The sequence below is a fragment of the Alosa sapidissima genome, chromosome 24, assembly GCF_018492685.1.
Source record: "Alosa sapidissima isolate fAloSap1 chromosome 24, fAloSap1.pri, whole genome shotgun sequence".
Taxonomy (NCBI): domain Eukaryota; kingdom Metazoa; phylum Chordata; class Actinopteri; order Clupeiformes; family Clupeidae; genus Alosa; species Alosa sapidissima.
Genome location: NC_055980.1, coordinates 25,492,016 through 25,513,352, shown reverse-complemented (window position 1 = coordinate 25,513,352; position 21,337 = coordinate 25,492,016). Strand labels below are relative to the sequence as shown.

The 21,337-nt window shown below is 42.3% G+C and overlaps 2 protein-coding genes across 18 annotated transcripts; both read left to right on the top strand.

Annotated features, from left to right (window-relative positions):
• Window positions 1-439: 439 nt before the first annotated feature.
• On the top strand, window positions 440-13,701 carry psmd3 (proteasome 26S subunit, non-ATPase 3). 16 transcript variants are annotated; one of them, XM_042083093.1, is made up of 16 exons: window positions 440-544; window positions 648-814; window positions 1,868-2,058; window positions 2,231-2,368; window positions 3,869-4,005; window positions 4,463-4,653; window positions 5,281-5,384; window positions 6,085-6,199; window positions 8,793-8,912; window positions 9,419-9,522; window positions 10,144-10,299; window positions 11,482-11,532; window positions 12,027-12,038; window positions 12,110-12,191; window positions 12,341-12,352; window positions 12,513-12,660. In XM_042083093.1, exons 2-14 carry the CDS (start codon window positions 655-657, stop codon window positions 12,152-12,154), a joined length of 1,524 nt encoding a protein of 507 aa, XP_041939027.1. In that variant the 5' UTR covers window positions 440-544; window positions 648-654; the 3' UTR covers window positions 12,155-12,191; window positions 12,341-12,352; window positions 12,513-12,660. The 16 variants fall into 16 exon arrangements, 7 of the variants coding, with proteins under 7 accessions (XP_041939027.1, XP_041939031.1, XP_041939032.1 ...); XR_006027139.1 differs by lacking the exon at window positions 12,341-12,352 and having other exon boundaries at window positions 12,110-12,240; window positions 12,635-12,928; XR_006027137.1 differs by lacking the exon at window positions 12,341-12,352 and having other exon boundaries at window positions 12,110-12,240; window positions 12,563-12,660.
• Window positions 13,702-17,417: 3,716 nt separating this feature from the next.
• csf3b (colony stimulating factor 3 (granulocyte) b) lies at window positions 17,418-20,437 on the top strand. 2 transcript variants are annotated; one of them, XM_042083177.1, is made up of 4 exons: window positions 17,418-17,695; window positions 18,363-18,473; window positions 18,892-19,032; window positions 19,456-20,437. In XM_042083177.1, the coding sequence occupies exons 1-4, from the start codon at window positions 17,591-17,593 to the stop codon at window positions 19,633-19,635; spliced, it is 537 nt and encodes a 178-aa protein (XP_041939111.1). In that variant the 5' UTR covers window positions 17,418-17,590; the 3' UTR covers window positions 19,636-20,437. The 2 variants fall into 2 exon arrangements, with proteins under 2 accessions (XP_041939111.1, XP_041939112.1); XM_042083178.1 differs by lacking the exon at window positions 18,363-18,473.
• The last annotated feature ends 900 nt before the right edge of the window (window positions 20,438-21,337 follow it).

Here is a 21,337-nt window from a genome sequence, read left to right as displayed (position 1 = left end):
GGGCCTCCCAACAATAATAATTTTGGTAGGCCTACCAGTATGTTCTGGGAGACCCTCCTGTCAGTGCAAGCCAGACCCTTGAAATCCACTTAACTTCCCCTTGCCAGCCTACATATAAAGGATAACAATGGCATTTAACAAAGTAACAAAAGTAACAAAAGTAATTTTTGATATTGTCCATAATGTGCCTACACAGTATTCTCTTTTGAGTTGAAAACTCTTTAATGTAGCCCAAGGTTTTGCCAGTTCATAACCATCCTTGTCAGTCCCTGTTTGCAACTCATGAGACACTAATTTCATATTAGGCCTACACATTCAAAATTAGGCTACTTGAAGGGTCAATTCGAATGTTGAACATTTCCAATATCGAATTTAAATAAACAAAAACAACAATATGTCCAATGCACACAAACATGTCCCAGAACGATATTTTCTGATATCTTTGAGTTTTCCTGTTGTTGTGTTTCTTAACTAGTTATGTCTGTTTCCCAGAGTTCTTTGCGCGCCGCAATAGTTGCCAGTCATTCTGCTGAGATAAACTGAAGTGAGTGTTGTTGTTCATTGACTCGATTATCAGTGGCTCCTTGATTGTTGTTTACATCTTTTTGCGATTTTGCTCTGTGCTAAATAGTGTTTTCTACTTGTAGAGAAAAGATGAAGGAACAAACAGCTAAGAGACGTGAAAAGCCCAAAGATTCAAAAGCTGACAAGCAGAAGGAGACAGGCCCCGAACCTCAGGATGTTGAGATGCCCGAGGAGGACGCCGCCGGCTCGGCAAAGCCTCCAAAGGAAATCGACAGCCTTACGTTAGAGGGTAACTTATTTAGTCACAACTGGTTAATGTTGTCTAAGTAATGAACGTTGTGTTTCTGTGTGTGGCGTTCATAATCCTTCAACTGTAAATGTACGGTGTTTAGCATGCTATTCGCTAGGTAGCTAGCAAGTTAACGTTCGCTAATAGCTAACAGCACCCTGACATTGGCTAGACTACCCACAGAACAGAAAAGTGCTATTCCGACCCTAGGTTGTAGAAATTGCTAATGTTAGCAATGTAGCTAACACTTAGCGAGCTAGTACTAGTAATCTGTCATAATAATGTCCGTTAATCATTGTTGATGTTTTCTGTGTTCGTGTCTTCATTGTAATAGGAATTTCTGTTTTGTGAGTTTAAATACCCAGATTTGTTTTAATTTGTTATGTGACAGGGATTCAGTAATTACCTGAGTCAGTCTACTTGCTAATGTAACGTCACGCTATAGTAATGATGTGTAAGTACTTGTTGTTACGGTTAACGTTAGCATACATATTTTTTAGTGGAACTACTGCTACATTGGAGTACTTTCTGTTGAGTTTGTTCTTAGCAACGTTTCATGTCCGTTAACGTTAAATATTCCATGCTTTAAACTCGCAACGTTAACAGTTATTCAAATCTGTGTTGTCATCCTCCACCCGGCCTTCTAAACATGCATTATTTATAGAAATATTACTGCATGGGATTAGCATAAGTACATCATTGTGGAACAAGAGCATCATTTGACTCTGTATAGAGACCAATGAATGACTTTGTGAGTGGCAGTAATTACAATTCTAAACACACACAGTTAGTTTCCCGTACTGCTGGACTAATTGAGAATTTCAATGGAGATTTTAGGCTAGGATTAGGCTTAAACCATGCACTGAAAACCAACAACATGGGGTATTGAAATATTGTAAATGATTTGCCTAATACAAAAACAGTGCATTTTGCATGCAGTTCTGAGGTTTAATTGGCTTTCACTGCATTTTATTATTTACTTAAACATTTAATTATCCTGTGTAAATGCATCCCTGTGGTAAGTGTACACATGCCCTGTTTAACCCGTACCAGACATCAAGGAGCATGTGAAGCAGATTGAGAAGGCTGTGTCGGGGAAGGAGCCACGCTTCGTGCTGCGGGCCCTGCGCGCTCTGCCCTCCACCAGTCGACGCCTCAACCCCAATGTCCTCCACAAGGCTGTCACCGGCTTCTTCACCTCCAACGCTGCCGGCAAGGACTTCCTTCTGGGCTTCTTGGAAGAGGTAGGCCTATGCCAACACCGCATGGGTCTCAGGAGGATGGCCCTTGGGATGGTCATCAGTACTAGCCCTAGGCTGACTGGACTAGAGTATTGGGGATAAATAGATGAATTGATTTGTTGTTGGGTTTGTTTTGATCCGCTCATTGATCTCCTTTTCCTCTCTCTTCTCTCAGCCCATGGACATGGAGGGCGACGTGCAGTTCAGGCCTCGCACAGGGAAAGCTGCGGCGACTCCTCTGCTGCCCGAGGTCGAGGCCTATCTGCAGTTGCTCCTGGTGGTCTACCTCACCAACAACAAGCGCTACCCAGAGGCAAGCCCTGCCAGAGAATTTATTTTAGGGGAAGATGGCAATCTTAGCACTTAGCAGTTGTCATGATCATAAAACATAACAGCTAACTAGCTTTATCATTATCAAGTCTTTGGCAACATCAAACATTTTCCTAACCTTAGCATAAACAATTCTCATTCACTTAAATGAAGAAGGACTGGCACTTTTCTTTTAAAACAGCATTTAGCCATCATATTTTACTAAGCGTTGCCAGACTCAAATTCTTGCGCCATATGGATTTGTGTTTCAACCTAACCTGGAAGTAAGCCCGGATATACCCTGGCCACAAAATTTGAGGATATCAAATGCTTTATCGCTGTTTTTAGTTAGTATAAATATATATACTCTTTTGATCCCGTGAGGGAAATTTGGTCTCTGCATTTATCCCAATCCATGAATTAGTAAAACACTCAGCACACAGTGAACACACAGTGAGGTGAAGCACACACTAATCCTGGCGCAGTGAGCTGCCTGCAACAACAGCGGCGCTCGGGGAGCAGTGAGGGGTTAGGTGCCTTGCTCAAGGGCACTTGAGCCGTGCCTACTGGTCGGGGTTCGAACCGGCAACCCTCCGGTTACAAGTCTGAAGCGCTAACCAGTAAGCCACAGCTGCCCCATAGTTAATCTTTCAAAGATATTGCTCGGTCAATGTCTTGTATAACACACGATAATGCAATGTAAACGTCTCATTTCTTCAGAGGCAGCCATTGTGTTCTAACAGAATCTACTCAAGCACACTCGGGTGACCTGGGTGACTGCTTCACTGTTGCTCATCTGTCCGTCCCACCCAAACAATTTGACTGACCTAAAAACGTCTAAACCAGACACAGACTTTGAGAATAGAATTGATTAGGCAAATTCAGGGTACTTGGTTCACTTTTTCCAAAGGAATCCATAAAAAAAAGAGAAATCTTGTAGTTGACAAGTCTATACCCCACTGCTGTTGTGCCTTTTCACCCGGAGATTAAAATGTCCCTCTTCAGAAGATCTCTCCCCCTGTTAGGGCCCAAATATAGTCCCGCATCTGTATCCCACGCACGCGACGCGTCACAAGAATTGAGCCACCAATGCGGCATGCGGGGGTGTCGTGTGCCTCCCAACATAGGGGACCACGCGTCAATGACACACGTCTTCAACATGCAGTAAATGTGCATAAGGAGCATGCCGCTTGCTGTAGACACTTTAGCCACTTGGCTTTAACAGCCATACGGTGTTTTTTGGGGAATCCTAGTTTTCGGTATATGTGGCAAAGTTGAGCTAGGACTGGGTATGGCTGTTTGCCTATGGCTTACCTTTTATTTAAAAACTCTGTCCTAATACTTTTCTTCTTCTCCTTCCTTTCTTCTTCTCCTTTCTTTCTTCTTCTCTTCTCCTTTCTTTCTTCTTCTCCTTTCTTTCTTCTTCTCCTTCCTTTCTTCTTCTCCTTCCTTTCTTCTCCTCCTTCCTTTCTCTCTTTGTTATTCCCATGCGCCACCCTTGCAGGCTCAGAAGGTGTCTGACGACCTGCTGCAGAAGATCGGCTCCCAGAACCGCCGAGCTCTGGACCTGGTGGCCGCCAAGTGTTACTACTACCACTCCCGTGTCTACGAGTTCCTAAACCAGCTGGACGTTGTACGCAGGTATCCACTCCTTCCTGCCCCCGCCTTCCTCCAGATCACCACTGCTTAAGGCCTGTTGAAGAGAATGGTCACACATATGTGATTAGAATGTTCGCAAACCGAGAGTTCTGCACTATGATGCAACAATTTTTGATTCAAATTTCGATTTTCATTGGCTATAAGTTTTTTTTTTTTTTTTTTTTTATTTTTTTTTTTATCATTCTGAAAAAAACACTGAAATAAAAGTGATCCCCATCAATATAGTTCCTCATGACATTATCGTTCTAGTATGTGGTGTGGGCATCGTTGGACCACACCACATAGGTGCCCTATATCTATCTATCTATTTATGAAAAGTTACATTTTCCTCCTTTTTCTTGTTATGTCTTATTATTGATTGTGTCATCATTCATGGACATTGGACTTTTTCATGAATCCTGTCCTCTCTCTATCTCTTCTCTCTCTCCCTCTCTCTCAGTTTCCTGCACACTCGCCTGCGGACGGCGACCCTGCGCCATGACGCTGATGGCCAGGCCACCTTGCTGAACCTGCTGCTGAGGAACTACCTGCAGTACAACCTGTACGACCAGGCCGAGAAGCTCGTGTCCAAGTCTGTCTTTCCGGAGCTGGCCAACAACAACGAGTGGGCACGTTACCTCTACTACACAGGTGAGCGAGGAACGAGTGGGCGCGTTACCTCTGCTACACAGGTGAGCTAGGAACGAGTGGGCTCGTTACCTCTACTACACAGGTGAGCGAGGAACGAGTGGGCGCGTTACCTCTGCTACACAGGTGAGCGAGGAACGAGTGGGCTCGTTACCTCTACTACACAGGTGAGCGAGGAACGGCTGCCTCTGCCTTGGACATTAAGATGAGCGGACTTGATTTTGGAGGTCAAAGGTCAAGGTCACTGTGACCATATGTACTCTATGTGAATACCGTCTTGTGAATACGATATCTCTAGAATGTCCCGAGTTCATCAAATTTGGTATGAAATTTCTCTTGGAGTTAAAGTTGGTTAGATTCCTTTTAACTCTATAATCTAACATGCTTCGCCACACAAGTGTACCACAAACCACAAACTCATGGCCAGGCATAGACATACCACTGCAATGCAGCAATTCTAGGCTTTTCTGTATTTATATCCAAAGTTATGGTAAAAAGCAGAGCAAATGGCACTGTAACATCTCTAACTCTCTCTCTCTCTGTCTCTCTCTCTCTCTCTCTCTCTCTGTCTTTCTCTCTCTCTCTCTCTCTCTCTCTCTCTCTCTATCTCTCCTTTCTTCTTTTCTTTAGGGCGCATTAAGGCCATTCAGCTGGAGTACTCTGAGGCCAGGAGGACGCTGACGAACGCCCTGAGGAAGGCCCCCCAGCACACTGCCGTGGGCTTCAAGCAGACCGTGAGTTCCTGCTCTCTCAATCTACATCTCCATCGCTGTCTGTCCAACGATCTTGCTCAAAAACGCCACCAATTAACGTTGTTTTGCTCTAAATCAAAAGTTTGAAGTCGTTAACTACTGTAAATAGACCCTAGGTAGTTTACACTAAAGTTTAAAGTTACGCTTTAAAGAGTATTTTTAGTATTTTCAGAATAAAAAAAGACAGTATTTTATTTTTGATACATGGTGTGGTTACTGTATTTTGTAGTTTATTTTGATGCATGTAAAATTATATTTTATTTGAAAATACTTTTAGTAAGACAGGATACATGCACTCTTGCTACTGACAAAAACAGTAACAATTGTGATTCAGTTACCCATATGGCTGATAATTGCTGTTTAGCAATATGCTAACCGTTTAAACCTGCATATTACAGTTTACCAATAATACACATGACTTAACATTTGTATTTCTCTGTCTTAACACATTTTGGTATCAGGCATGCACACAGGTCTTCACACAACGTGAATAACAGGCAATTCAGGCAACAAACCTGCTAACTAATTATAGTATCTGTGGGAATTTCACACATGTCGTGAGGCTGCACTCCTGATGTCTATTCTCTGTGTGTATGTGTGTGTCTTTCTCGGATGCATAATTTGCTTCCTGGCTGAAGCTTGTTCTCATCTCTCTCTCTCTCTCTCTCTCTCTCTCTCTCAGGTGCATAAGTTGTTGATTGTGGTGGAGCTTCTGCTGGGAGAGATCCCGGACCGTCTGCAGTTCCGCCAGCCCTCTCTGAAGAGGTCCCTCATGCCTTACTTCCTGCTCACTCAGGGTAAACATTCATTCATTGAGGGTAGTCCTCATTTTCAGTGAAGCCAAGATTACACAGTAACAATGGAATAACAAGAGATATAGTATAATAATTGTGGAAAACAAAATATAACAAATAATAAGGTAACCTACATAACATTATAAAAGAAGGGAAAAACAAAAATACAGAATATATTCATAATAAAATAACATTTACATAAAACAAGTACAATTTGACATAGGAAGGTTTGTGATTACATGTCTGAATTAATTATAGGAAAGTAGAGTTCATTTTTATGTTGCATTGGAGATTATTCCAGGAAGTAGGGGCACCATAACAAAAGGCCGACTTTCCAAACTCAGTGTGGATACGAGGAACCTTGAGCATCAAACAGTCATTTCAAATCATCACACACAGACACACAGACACTCCGGTCTCATGGGCTCTGCAGAGCTTCCGCCTCGGCAGCCATAGTGTTACAGAGGCCTGGCAACTCCTCTGCTGTGATATTAGATTTGATGAAGTACTGTAATTACCCAACTATTAACTGCGGTTTATACATCGAAAAATGTCTTCAGCTATGAAGCTAATACATGGGAGCAGTTAAAGATGCAGTTGGCAAGATTTTTTTTAATCATTTTCACTGAAACCGACACTATGCTGACTATCCGACAGAACAACATAAATCAGCTGGTTTTAGAAAAAAAAACCCGCACTTCTACCTCCACCTAGAGCCTGTTATTTGTTTTGCAAAAATCCACAGCTCCCGGTTCTTCCAGTCCAATGACACCAATTCTGGTCTGTGATCTGACTGTCAATCACAGTCTGGTGCAGTCTGGTGCGCACTGACGAGCACAAAAAGAGATGAGAGGGTGCTCGGTGGCAGGGCTCGAAATTAACGATGTCCCGACGTCCCGGGGACCATAAAAAATGCTTCCGGGACACAATAGAATGATGTCTGGGACAACTCTGGGACAGTAGAAAAAATGGCAAAGCAAATTTCAAAATAGGTACTTTTTCCCTAAACTGTTCACATGGGAATCTAAACGTATCTTTCTTGTCTGAATAAAATACAGAATCTGGCCTATACAAAATTTGACCTGGCGTGACGGGCAGCTGGCAAAATCAGCGTTAGCCAGCTGATCTGTAAAGAAGCGGTTTTGTACACGCAGCCTTACAACACTGTTTAGGCTACTGCTCTTCAAATCACCGTAGGCTACAATGTTATTTTTGGTACAAATATAGTAAGATACCCAAATGGGCTGGGTGCTTGCGTTTCCTTAGGAATCTGCCGTATTGGTTAAATGAATATTGTGACTTATAGGCCGACACAAAAATAGGGCAAGGGCGGTAGGCCTAATGGGTCACTTTCCGATATAGAGGTTAACTTACCTAACTAGCAGGCAGGTAAATGGCATTTGTTTTCATGACATTGAACATTTTTGACTGATGGTGTAGGCCTAAGGTTACACTGGTGTTCTAAAAAAAAAACGAGATGACAGTCCTCTCTGACTAAAACGGTACGTGTTTTCTGTCATTGACAGACAAACGTCACCAATATCATGCTGAGCTAAATAGCCTACTGCAACTGCGATTTGACAAAACGATAGTGTTGCAAGGTAGCCTATAACAATGAAAACAGTTATTTAAGTTAGCATTTGACATTTCGCTGTGGCAGTTCTAAGGGGTGTCCAAACTGCGGCCCGCCATGCACTTTAATCCGGCCCGCCGAGCATTTATTAGTTTATCAAATTATTAAAATAGGCCGCTCGCTATTTTTTCCAGCAATAGACGACGTTGTGGTTAACTGGCTACTGCAAACTGCTTTACACTCTTCTTAGAGAACGTTTACAATGTCAAAACAGCTTGTTACATCGAGATACATATTCTAACTACGTTTTGCTAATTCATTTAATTGGGAACGCATTTGAGGGTGAGAGCGTGGCAGGAGAGTAGGCTAGCCTATCTGACAGCTTTGTGGTAATTTCCCACGCTAGGCTACTTATTGTTTTCACTGAGATCTGTGGCCATGACATCACACCAAACTGACATTGAAATTAAAGACACGTGAAAATAGATTATTGACGGAATGTTTTACAACCCTGTCCGTCAAAACGATGGACAATGAATGTCTAGTGCAACCTCAAAAAAGAGCCAAAAGCGCAATCTCTGAAAATGAGTGTTGTGTGAAACAGCAGATGATTAATGAAATGGTGTTTAATAAATTGTTCAGAACTGACATGGTGGACCAGAACGAGTTAATTAAGTGATGCAAGTTACTGATTATTATGCTGTTTATTATGTAGAATGGGAAAAAACAAGAACTTGAATTTGGGACACTGGTGTTTAAGTCCGGGACAGTGCCAAGTAGAATTCGGGACAGCTGCGGGACACTGAGAAAAAAAGTTAATTTCGAGCCCTGCTCGGTGGTAGTGGGGGAGGGGCATGAGAGTTGTAAACATTAAACATTTTGGCTAAGTCCCCTCAATCTGTCTGACTTGCCAACTGCAGCTTTAATATGGTATTAATATGGTTTTGGTCTTTGATGCAACCTCCAAAAGCAAAACTAATTCCTGCCTTTTGTTCTTTTATTCCCCCCGTGTCCCCTCCTCAGCCGTGAGAACAGGGAATCTGGCCAAGTTCAATCAAGCCCTGGACCAGTTTGGGGAAAAGTTCCAGACTGATGGCACCTACACCCTCATCATCCGCCTACGACACAACGTCATTAAAACCGGTAAGCGTTCTGCCACATCCACATCCATGAATGAACCCTTGCCCTTGAGCAATCCGGGCGCCGGATCAAAGGCCCATTCACACCAAGAACGATAACTATAAGTAAATATCGTTCTCGTTAATATGAATGAAAAAGTTCACACATAAACTATAACGATAACGACATGAAGAACGATATCGTTGAGGATCACTTTCAGAGCGTTTTTCAGAATGATAAAAAGCTAAAAGCTAATCAGAACCCATCGAATTTTAATTTTTATCATTCTGGTTATAGTTATAGTTATCGTTCTTGGTGTGAATAGGCCTTAAAGGCTGCCCACATCGCTGGGTGTGTGTTTGCTCCTGGTGAGGTCACTGCTCCGAATGTTTGTACGCTACCCCCGCATGGATAAAATGCAGAGAACAAATGTCCTCCTAGGACTGATAAAGACTATCTAACAGCAGATGGATCAAGGGATTGTGGGACATGACTGTTTCCCCCCCCCTTTTTTTGTGTTTTGCCTGCAGGTGTGCGTATGATCAGCCTGTCCTACTCGCGCATCTCTCTAGCCGACATTGCCCAGAAGCTGCAGCTGGACAGCCCCGAGGACGCCGAGTTCATTGTGGCAAAGGTAACCGACAGTTCACTAGTTCACAACACAAAATTTGCATTTGCATCAAGACATGCAATAGAAAAACGTGTTTGGCGAGGTCTCTGACCAGGGTCCTGAAGTGTTTTGTGGGATCGTGCAAGAGTCAACTGCGTAGGCAGGAGTCCTGCAGCATCCGGTCCTACACGCCTTCATCCTTAACTAAGGAAGACTGGAGGGGTGAGGGGAGGTGCTGGGTTGCGAGCAAAGTTAAGCCGATGCTGCTGCTTCGGCAGGTAGACTGCGATTAAATTACCTGGCATATGAAGAAGGAGGCGTGGCAAATTCGATCATGCTCCTCCCGAACTTCTGTTTTTAAATGCCATTAATAATCAATTTGACCAGTGGTTGGGGCACAATTAAAGAGTCTGTAAGACTGCACACATTTGTGCAGGTTTTTTTTTTTTTTTGTGTTTATTTTCGTGCTTGTTGCATCCTTAACTTGAATATGTATTATGATGGGATATGCATTGATGTTTATAAAATCATCTTTGTATACATGGCACATGCATTCATGACCAAAATATAAATGTATTACAAAAATAAAAAATATCTGACGACCGAAGCTGACTAGCTTGTTAACTTAAATACCCCTTTCCCCAGGCCATCCGAGATGGCGTGATCGAGGCCAACATCAACCACGAGAAGGGCTACGTGCAGTCCAAGGAGACCATGGACATCTACGGCACGCGGGAGCCGCAACTCGCCTTCCACCAGCGGATCTCCTTCTGCCTGGACATCCACAACATGTCTGTCAAGGTGCGTGTCTCAGTAAAAATAGCAATAAAGTACGCACATCCACAACATGTCTGTCAAGGTGCGTCTCAGTAAAAATAGCAATAAAGCACGCACATCCAAAGAATTGGGTGCTGGACGAAATTGTGAAGAAATGAAGAAAGGCCGCTACATTAATAGCTCCAAATATAATTTTATGTAATGTTTCTCACCAATAGCTCCAAATATAATTTTATGCAATGTTTCTCACCAATAGCTCCAAATATAATTGTATGTAACGTTTCTCACCAATGACCTGAGGGGTATTTACAAAGCCAGAATTAAGACATCCAAGATAAGTGATTAAGCGAGGTTTGACATAGCATTGTCTGGTCATCCTAGCTCAACTCATTTCACCAGGATGAGTAGGAGTGACTATGTCAAGCCAGGTGTAAGTAATTCAGGATGTGTGTGCGTTCTTGTGCGCGTGTGTGCGCGTTCTCTCCAAAGAGCAGGGATGTAGTGGAGGACCAAAGTAAACGCAGTTTATCCACCTCAGAGAAATAGAGTTTATCTACCTGTTATTATGACCACCGCGCAGCGAAGCGGCGGTCATATAGGTTTAGTCTTTTTTTTTTTTTTTTTTTTTTTTCGCATGTCCAAATTTCCGTCAAGGATTCCCGTGACACTGTAAGACCGGGGTACACGAAACTTGGTGGGCATAAGACAACATTATTAACATTAGAATGAACTAAGCCTGCCTGTTAGCCTGGTCGGGACCAGGCTAGGTAGAGAATAAATCCCTTCCTTATGTGCCATCTCTTTTGTGAAAACAGGTCAAGGCTAAATTCATCCAGGATAACCAAAAAATCCCAGTTTAATCCCTTATCTAGGTTTTGTGAACCCCCCCCCCCCCCTCTGGGCGGTAGCCATGCTACACCAAAAGCTACAAATATAATTTTATGTAACATTTCTCACCAATAGCGGACTGGTGTGTGTCTCTCCCCTGCTATGGATAGTCTTACTCCTAGTGACACATCAAGGTCAGGTATGCCTTGTGTACGTATGGATTAGGTAATACCAGAGTGCTTGCGCAGGTCTGGAAAACTACAGGACTATGAAATAAAGCCTTTAAGATGTTGACTCTGTGTGGGTGAATTTGGTCATTGCAAATAAATGGTGACTGTTTGGATGACCGACTGGTGAAACGTGTCCTTTTGCTCACAGGCCATGAGGTTCCCGCCAAAAGCCTACAACAAGGACCTGGAGTCGGCAGAGGTACGGTTGTCTGTTGCCATGCTTTTGGGAATCACTTTACTCTCATTGGCTAATATCCTCATTGAATATAATCACCACTGCTGGGCGACATTCTAATAATAATATGCAATAACCCACACTGAATATTATCACACTGTATATAAAACCATATTTTGTATATAGCGTCTCAGAACTGTGCATCTTACCCCCCCCCCCTCCTTTTTTTTCCGCTACTTATATACTATACTACGTATAGTGACAATAAAATGTATTCTATACATTGTATTCTATTCTATACATTATATTATATGCTATACATTAAAATAAACATGCTGTCTGCTTGCCTTAAATGGGCTCCATCATAAACCTACCCAGACGTATGATGACAGGATGCATGATATGTATTTTGTAGAGTAGATTCAGATGGAATATGTTCACCCATACAGTAAATGTTGGATTCATCAACTGTGTGCGCGTGTGTGTGTAAATAACATTTGATGTTTTGGTTTGGTCAGGAGCGGAGAGAGGTGTGTGTGTGTGTGTGTGTGTGTGTGTGTGTGTGTGTAAATAACATTTGAGGTTTTGGTTTGTGCAAGAGCGGTGTGTGTGTGTGTGTGTGTGTGTGTGTGTAAATAACATTTGATGTTTTGGTTTGGTCAGGAGCGGAGAGAGGTGTGTGTGTAAATAACATTTGAGGTTTTGGTTTGTGCAAGAGCGGTGTGTGTGTGTGTGCGTGTGTGTGCGCGTGCGTGTGTGTGTGCGTGCGCGCGCGTGTGTGTGTGTGTAAATAACATTTGATGTTTTGGTTTGTGCAGGAGCGGAGAGAGAGGGGTGTGTGTGTGTGTGTGTGCACGTGTGTGTGTAAATAACATTTGATGTTTTGGTTTGTGCAGGAGCGGAGAGAGCCGTGTGTGTGCGTGTGCGTGTGTGTGTGTGTGTGCGCGTGTGTGTGTGTGTAAATAACATTTGATGTTTTGGTTTGTGCAGGAGCGGAGAGAGAGGTGTGTGTAAATAACATTTGATGTTTTGGTTTGTGCAGGAGCGGAGAGAGGTGTGTGTGTGTGTGTGTGTGTGTGTGTGTAAATAACATTTGATGTTTTGGTTTGTGCAGGAGCGGAGAGAGGTGTGTGTGTGTGTGTGTGTGTGTGTGTGTGTGTGTGTGTGTGTGTGTAAATAATATTTGATGTTTTGGTTTGTGCAGGAGCGGAGAGAGGTGTGTGTGTGTGTGTGTGCACGTGTGAGAATAACATTTGATGTTTTGGTTTGTGCAGGAGCGGAGAGAGAGGTGTGTGTGTGTGTGTGTAAATAGCATGTGATGTTTTGGTTTGTGCAGGAGCGTAGGGAGCGGGAGCAGCAGGATCTGGAGTTTGCCAAAGAGATGGCAGAGGATGATGACGACGGCTTCCCATAATCCTTCACAACAAGAGCAACAACATGGCCGCCCAGTCCCCCCCCCCAAACCCACCACCTCCATGTTTTGCGCCTCTATATAGTCTTTTCTCTCTTTTTTTTTTTTTTTTTTTTTTTTTTAATCATTCTTTGTATGGTTTTGTTTTTTTCCCTCCTGAGAGGGCTCCCAAACAGATTGCCACCTCTCTAATTTAAAGTCCAAGTAGTCTCTCATCCTCATTTTTGGCCTCTTTCTGCTGCTAGATGTGTCCTCATCAACAGCCAAATATGATTAAAATCTCTAGCTGACCGACACGCAATGTCTTCACCTTGCGCTTGGCAGAGGCTGAAACTTGTTTGGTTTAATGCTTAATACTTTGACTATTTGGCCCTGGCATGTACAGGTGTCTGAGAAGGCCTGCATCAATAATAATTAACTATAAGTCATATTCACCTTTACCATATATGTCATTTACTCAACAAGCTCCTGGCTAACCTGTGAGTGAAAAACGAATTGAAAAAAAACAAATGTGCTCTTGAAACCTGATTGCTTAAGAAACACTAAAGGAATTCCAGACATGTTAGTACAATTGTCCACTGTGTTCTTAAGGCAGGATGGCCAAGATCAAATGATAAAGAAGTGTTATACGTATGGAGTTTCTTCCTTATGGAGCATATTTACCGTAGAACAGATGGTCTGGACACCAGGTTGATATTGGCAATGTGTAAACTGTTTGTGATGGATTCTCAAGGGGAAGCTTATCAGTTGTGTTATTAAAACAGTTTTTTTTTTCTATAAAATGCTTTGCAGCTTGTCTTTTTTTGTGTGTGTAGACAAAAGTAGACTGCTTTTTGTTTATAAAACTGCCAAACAATTATTTCACAACTTCAGTGTCCTGGGGATTTTGAAGTATCCTGGTTTTGCGCATGTGAGCATCATATCCTGATTTCAAAACCCCAGATGAGTCCTTGTTCTGCTTTTGAGAAATCCGATTATGCTAGCTGGAGTACTCTGAAAGAAACCGGGATATTACATGTGTACACCTCATCCCAGACTCTGTAAACACATAAGATAACCGGGATATGCCTTATAGCCAGGATTCTGAAGTGCATGTAAACGCATATCGATATTTTTTTAACTTTAGACTGAAGAGCCTCATGGCCAACACAAATGATAACAGCATCTATACTTCCTAAATAGTCTGTTTAACCTGTACAGTACAGTGGTCAATCCAAACCATGGTGGCCAAGCAGTGTTGCCATAATGTTAGTTGGTTCATTAATATGGTTATGGGATTTGGCAGACACTTTTGTCCAAAGCGACATACAAATAACAACGATACAATAGTTAAATTTAACAGTGAACAATTAAAGCTTGTAAGACATTCATGAGGATAGCAAAGATCGAGAACAATGTCAATTCAATCAATAGCCTAATGAAAAAAAAAATACTATGATAAACCATAATGCATAAGACACCCTTAATAAACTGAGTGCATGTTGAACAGATATGCCTTTGGATCCCTCTTGAAAGACCCAAAACTATGAAAGAAATGGAGAACACTGGGCAACTCATTCCACCAACATGGAACAATCCGTTTAAAACAAGAAGTGAAGTGCTGTGAATACTTTCTGCATGCACTGTACAACATGTTAGGACGAGACAGACAACCATAAGTTACATCAAAGTGGAAGAGATATGTAACCATGCAAGTTGTATTTCTTCACCTGTCGCAGGAAGTACATCCTCTGCTGTGCCTTTTTGGTCAGGGCACTGATATTCAGCTCCCACTTCCTGGGTGAAGGAATGCCACCACACACTTATTAGCCAAAACTTTGAGTGAACTTTTTTTACCAGAAGTTCACTGAAATTATTGGCTAAGTGTGTGGTGGCAAAACACTGGCGTAGGCACTTCATTGTTGCCAGAATTTTGCTGGAAGTTTGCCTCTAGCAGCCTGCTTGTAGCCTGTCTCACGCCAAACCACAATCGCGCGCGTAAGGCAGCATGGGAAAACCCAGGCTACCTCTAGCGGCCAACATTGCCAAACTTCTTCTGGCAATATTTGAACTTATTTGTTGGAATTAATTTTGTCTCAATAATATTTGTAAATGTGCAGAGAGTGATCCACAAGTATTTCATGATTTGAATGCGTGTTTTGACATCCACAAATATATATATTTTTTTTTTTACAAATATAGAGGTGTATTTGTAAATAATATGGCATTTGTAAAACTGAAAATTGCCTTTATGAAATGTGATTCTGCATTTGTGGATCACCAGCACACGCATTCCTCGCTTTCCAGTTTCCGCAGTTAAGTATTTTTGAGACATTCTTTGGTGAAAGGCCGAATTCCCTGCACACAGACTTTCCAATCTTGTAGCCTAGAAGGGGTGATCCACAAATATTTCTTGATTTGCATGCGTGTTTTGATATCCACAAATAAAAAAATCCTATTTGCAACTTGCATGTTGATTTTTACATGTAGATGTGAATTTGTAAATGAAACGTGCATATTGCTGCAAATGTGCTGCAACATTGCACAAAGTTAACCGTAACTGTTTGTTAGAAACCTAATTTGCAAATTGCATGTGAAAATATGACCTTGCCGCAAGCAACAGTTCACCAGAAACCTAATTTATGTACGCTAATAGTATTGCTAAGGAGGCTAGTTTGAGTAGACCTAGCAAGCAGGGGTGAAATTTAACGTTTTAAATGTAAAATGTGACCACCCATTGACAAGAAAATGGTGAACGTATTTAGTATTTTGTGTCTGTTAACTGCAGCCACATTCATAGTTTCGCATCATTTGGCTGGCGTCTGAATTTCCATCCCTTGTAGGCCTATAAAGGTGTATACATCATAGTTTCATACCTGCCCGACCGCCTTAAGTTAAAAAAAAAAATCCCCAAGCTGTTTTCTTCTTTCATATTTTCGCTACCGGGAATCGGGTGTAACCTGCATTGTTTTGTCTAAACCTAATTATTTCATGTCCAGTTTCCAGGGTTAGCTAACAGCGGGCAGATACTTCATGCATTCGTGCATTCTTTTAATGAGGCCATTATTTTGTGAATCATGATGGGACGCAGAAAAGTAGATCTGTGGTCTGTCACTCAAAAATCACTGAGTGCGTAGCCTTGTGTTAAGCAACAGCAATGGACGATGACGCATTCTGCTGCTGGCGAAAAGACAATAGGCTATAGGATTAAAAAAATACTGGTGACCGCTAAATTGATATCATTACCGGGTCTTTCAACCCTGGTTATTTTTTTCAGAGGTTTTTACTATTTTGATAACAGATTATAGCGCATTTAGCCTACTTCTGGAGTTCTATAGATTTAGACTTCACGCTGATAAACCCAGGCTGCACCCAAGCAAACCATAGGCGCAAGCGCACTTCCCAGAACTTTCCCTAACACCGCAACAGATTGCGTCTTTTCAAGAGTCCGTTTCTTCACAATTATACCTTGGCTGTGTCATAGCCTGGGAACATCTGAATTACTCCATCGGTTTTAGTCTACATAGAATCTTTGAAATACCCTCATACACATTTAGGCTACATATTTTTACTGTAGACAAATGGTTAATTTTTAAAGTCTGGTTAGGCAAGGCAAGTTTATTTAGCGCATTTCACACACAGGGAGAGCCTAATTCAATGTGCCTTGCATCTGTTATTACAGGGTTTTTGTATCGCTTAAATGCAAAATCTAAACATGTCACATAATTGCTGAAAGCTGTCTCTTAAAGAGCAAAATCCCTCACCATCTGAAATCCAAAGATCCAAACCATCTCATGTGTTGATCCAAACAAAGAAAAACTTAAACTTTAGTCATTAGCCTACACAGTTAGCCTACACAGTCCACATTGGTCTTGGCACTTTTCCCACACTTTATTTCAGGTAGCCTAGTAGGCTCCTAGATTTCAAACTCTATGATTGGACAAGTTTACACTATGTGATTGACGTTTTTAACAGACCAATGTGCAGATTTGTGGTTTGCATTGATTGTGTGTGCAATAATGATAATGATATAAAACGTGTGGGCATGTGTGTGAGGGGGTGTGTGTCCAGGAAATAGTAGCCTACTCTTAGTCATTATGATAAGGCCCATGCAATCAATGGAATTTCCCACGTAAGACTATAAGGATAGTTCACCTGCCTCATCAGTCATTCAGTCATTTAAATCGAAAAAGACAAGACAATTCATTCACCCCAAACTTCAAGACCGAAATAATGAAACACTTTATCTGTAAGTTGGAGCCTTATGTTTCTCTCTGACTATGAAACTGTAGCCTAAACCTTTTAGCCATTTGTACATACGTACATAGGTCTTTTCAGTCTCATTTATTAGTGCATGTTGCTTTTTAACTAAATTGAGTGTAGGCCTATATGCAATGGGCGCAATGTTGTAACAATGCAGATATGCGGTAGTATTGGGTTACGGTGTAATGAATGTGGTGCGCCGCTATGCAGAATGTTCTCCAGAAACTTCTGTGGGAGGAGACACGGAAACCCTTAATACACTGTTATCCTCATCTGGACTGCTAGTCTGCACCGCGCCAATTCTAGGATGTTTGCCTCAGTTTGCACATTGGAAGCCTGTTGTCTAACATTCTGGTGCTCCCCGCAGTGTTCACTCTGCAGCTGGCTTTGGTATGCGTCACTCGCGCAGCTCCCGTCGGACAAGGTCTGATGAGCGACTCGGAGTTATCACGCGTCATGGAAGGAGCGAAGAGTTTGGTGCGGAAGGTTCTGAGCGACATTCCAGTGGTTCACGAATCTTGCGTCTCTACTCAGGTAAGCGGCGTCTTTCTCACAGTCACGTCATTGGCCTTTGCATTAAAGTGATCTGACTAATCTTACATCAAATGCATTTTTAAAAGTGTTGCAAACGTTTGCCATTTCTAAAACTCTGATCACTCCGAAAAAAAGCGTAAATGCGTAAAAAAAACTCCTAATAATTTGTCAGTTAATTTCTTGTAGGCTGAATGTTTTCAGTTTGCCTACTTAATATTTTGTTTTCCATCCCCAAGCGCTGGCTTGATTTTTGAGCCTTTGAACAACTCCTGTTTTTGTTTATGCGCAAGGCAGGCCTCGACACGCTTGCAAACGCAGGAATGTGTGTCTTTTCCTTAAAGCACTGAAACGAGGCCCATAATGATTTGGGGTTGCAAGGGGGCATAGCCAGAGCCTTTCCTAGAGCAGAACTCATTAAAGGCTTTCCAGATTTGGTTTAGTGAGGCCAGTGGCGGGCCCATGATTTACTCCAGGCCTTATCTGATCCAGAGAGGTGTGTGTGTGTACTGTGACCAAATTATGAAGAAAGATAACCTTTAGATAATCAAAAGAGGAATTCCATGACTCCATATGAATTATGTGAGTCCTTTGGAATATACTAGCATTGTACGTTTTTTCCCGCTTGACTCTGTAACCATGGCAATGCTTTTGTCCCCACCCATTACAGGGCTTGACCCTTGATCCCTCTGGAGATTCCATGAATCTGGAGTATATGGTCAACCTACTGGAGATCCCCTCTGCACCCAAACTCAAGGCCCTTGCTGCAGACTTCACTTTGGTAGGTCATATGTGTGAACCACTGTGTTTGCAAGTCCGCTTAATTAGGTACATGTAGACTCCATTGAAGACAGAAATGTGTTCCTTTGTGTTTCTGGTCTTTCTTTTTTTCTTTCTTTTTCACATTTCTATTTTAGTATCTTTCTTTTTTACGTAATTAATAATTATTATAGTATAGTATGGTATAGTACAGTACATAATAGTGAGTAGCCTTACTAGTCAGGGTTGTGCAAAATTCAAATAGCAATTCCCCTTCCTGTTTGCTACCTTAATCGAAATGCAAGTGAAATTCAAGAATTGAATTGGAATTTAAGAGCCAGTTTCAATTCAATTCTGGAATTGTGCACAACCCTGCTACTAGTATATCAGTGACTTCTAGACCCTGGCTGATGTGTTCTTCTCTTTGCTGCCCCCTGCAGGAGATGAGCCTGAACCACATGGCGGAGGGCCTGCGCATGTACAGTGGGCTACTGCAGGTGGTGTCGGGGCGTGTGGCCTCCTCGCAGACCGTCGCTGACCTCCGGGCCGACATCAACGACCTGCAGGCTCAGGTGCAGAAGGTGAGAGTCGTGTCCGTTCCTACAAAGATGGCATCTAGAGCCCTTAGCTCTATGTAAATATGTAGCTGTAGAAATGTGTACAGTATTAGTAAAGGTATTTGGCCAACGCATTTGTCTGAATTGGCTGATACATACTGTATATTGTATAATTTTACTATATAGATAACATATTCCCGTAGTCCCAAACTTGTATGTCTGTATGCATGTATGTATGTATGTGCATGTATGTATGTATATGCATGTAATATATGTATGTATGTATGTATGTATGTATGACCAGTATATATGCAGTACAGTATGTAATGTTATGTTATGTTATGTTATGTATGTATGTATGTATGTATGTATGTATGACCAGTATATATGCAGTACAGTATGTAATGTTATATTTATTTTTTGTGTTTTTGTGTGTGTTTGATGTAGATTCAGGTGCTGTCCCACGTCTCGTCCGTGGAAGCCCAGACCGACGTCTCTGGCCTGTCTTCTCGGCTGACCAGTGACTACGAGGTGCAGGTGGCCACCCACGTCATCCTGGCCCACCTGCGCAGCTTCTCCCAGGACGCATTCCGCAGCCTCCGCAACATCGCACACACCAGTAGCTGAAGTCGCCCCCCCGGGGTGCAATCTCACCACTGCTGCAACACAGCTGGAGTTAAGACTCAGGCTCTAAACTGATGTTGCTGTTGCTGCTGCAGTGGAGAATGGTCATTTGAGGACTCGGTTAACACTTAGACCTCCATTTTATTTTTTATACTGTTTACGCAGAGGAATGGTGTTCCAGAAGCAAAACGTTTTGGAAAGAAGAATATCAATATTTTGGAGATTTCATTTTTGTTTTTCCCAATTGGTGCCCTCCCAGAATAACATTTAACAGAATACTGCAGGCTGCTATTTTTGAAGTGCATGTCAGTTTCAGAGAAGAAGGAAGATATGCAATCCCAGCTGGCTCATGAGAGTCGCCCCTTGACCTGGAGGAGAAGATCATGCCCTAAAGCCCCATTCACACATGCCACAATTCACTCGTCGCTTGTCGTCTCAAAAGGTGAAATTATTTGAACTTTATCGCTTGCGGTCTGAATGGGGCTTTACAGAAGAATTTGACACTAGCCCGAGAGGACGGCTCTTGCTGGGGGCTTGTCTGTTGATCAAACGCCCCCGTCAAGGTCTATGGCTGAAAGTTGCACTATCTAAGGGCAAGAGGAGTCTCTCATGAAGAATTGCCCCTTTTGCCCCTCTTCAGCTCAAACAGCCCTTTTTCACTCTCCGCCAGCCCCTTCTTCCTGCCCCAGTATTCCTCAGCCCTACCAAGAGAATTTTTAAAATGTGCTTAATTTATTTACATGTTTATTTATACACTATTTAATGCATTCTAATATTTTAGAATATTTATACTATTTCTGATATTTTATTATAATATTTTATTTATTTATTATTAACATTTTTATTTATTGCTTACTGAAGTAAAAGTCCTTGTGGGAGTCATACAATCTCGCTCACTCACCAAGTCTCTGGTGCAACTCGCTTGCTGCGATTGAGCAACATGCTCACGCAGAGTCAACAAGGCGCGGCGCCAAGACTGTTGATGTCATTAGCCTCGTCACGCCACGAGAACATTCTCCTATTGAGCAATGTGGTAGTGTGGAAGCTGCTGACTCAAAGCCGTGTCAGATCTGCCCTCTCCACTTCCTGAGACCGTTTGATTTGGTGAGTAATGCCATATGAAAGAAAACACAGTTGTGTTTTTTATGCTTTGATAATGTCTGGAATATCCCTTGGGTAGTATACGTGATACCCAAACGTGATGTCCTGAAACACTGTCTTTGTAAGGGACTATGTCTCATGTTTATGAAAGTAGTATGCTCTTTGTCATCATCTAGCCATCTTTGTTAACAGCAGTTTCAGTCGTAATCGCACACTAGCCACACACACACACACGCACGCATGCACACGCACACACACACACACACGCACACACACACACACACACACACACACATACACACACATACACACTGTCTCTTTCTCTCTGTCTCTCTCACTCACACACACACACACTGTCTCTTTTTCTCTGTCTCTCTCTTTCTCTCTATCTCTCTCTCACACACTCACACACACGCACAAGACATAAGGACGGAGGGATGAGTAGGGAGCTTAGTAATCCAGTAGTGTGGAAAGCCTCTTCTTTATAAGAGGAGTAACCTGTTGTGCCCTATGGGCTAGTAACGTTTGAGGAGAGGAGCAGGCATTTACAGAGCCTATGTGCAGTTGTAGGTAGCCTACACATGTCTGTTTACTACAGTGGAAT

Excerpts from the sequence above, each read along its gene's own strand:
- psmd3 (XM_042083091.1), top strand. The coding sequence starts at position 655 with ATGAAGGAACAAACAGCTAAGAGACGTGAAAAGCCCAAAGATTCAAAA. Across the intron at positions 6,200-8,792 it reads TTACTTCCTGCTCACTCAGG|CCGTGAGAACAGGGAATCTG; the intron begins GTAAACATTCAT and ends TCCCCTCCTCAG. Across the intron at positions 10,300-11,481 it reads TCCACAACATGTCTGTCAAG|GCCATGAGGTTCCCGCCAAA; the intron begins GTGCGTGTCTCA and ends TTTTGCTCACAG.
- csf3b (XM_042083177.1), top strand. The coding sequence starts at position 17,591 with ATGAGCGACTCGGAGTTATCACGCGTCATGGAAGGAGCGAAGAGTTTG. Across the intron at positions 17,696-18,362 it reads AATCTTGCGTCTCTACTCAG|GGCTTGACCCTTGATCCCTC; the intron begins GTAAGCGGCGTC and ends CACCCATTACAG. Across the intron at positions 18,474-18,891 it reads TTGCTGCAGACTTCACTTTG|GAGATGAGCCTGAACCACAT; the intron begins GTAGGTCATATG and ends TGCCCCCTGCAG.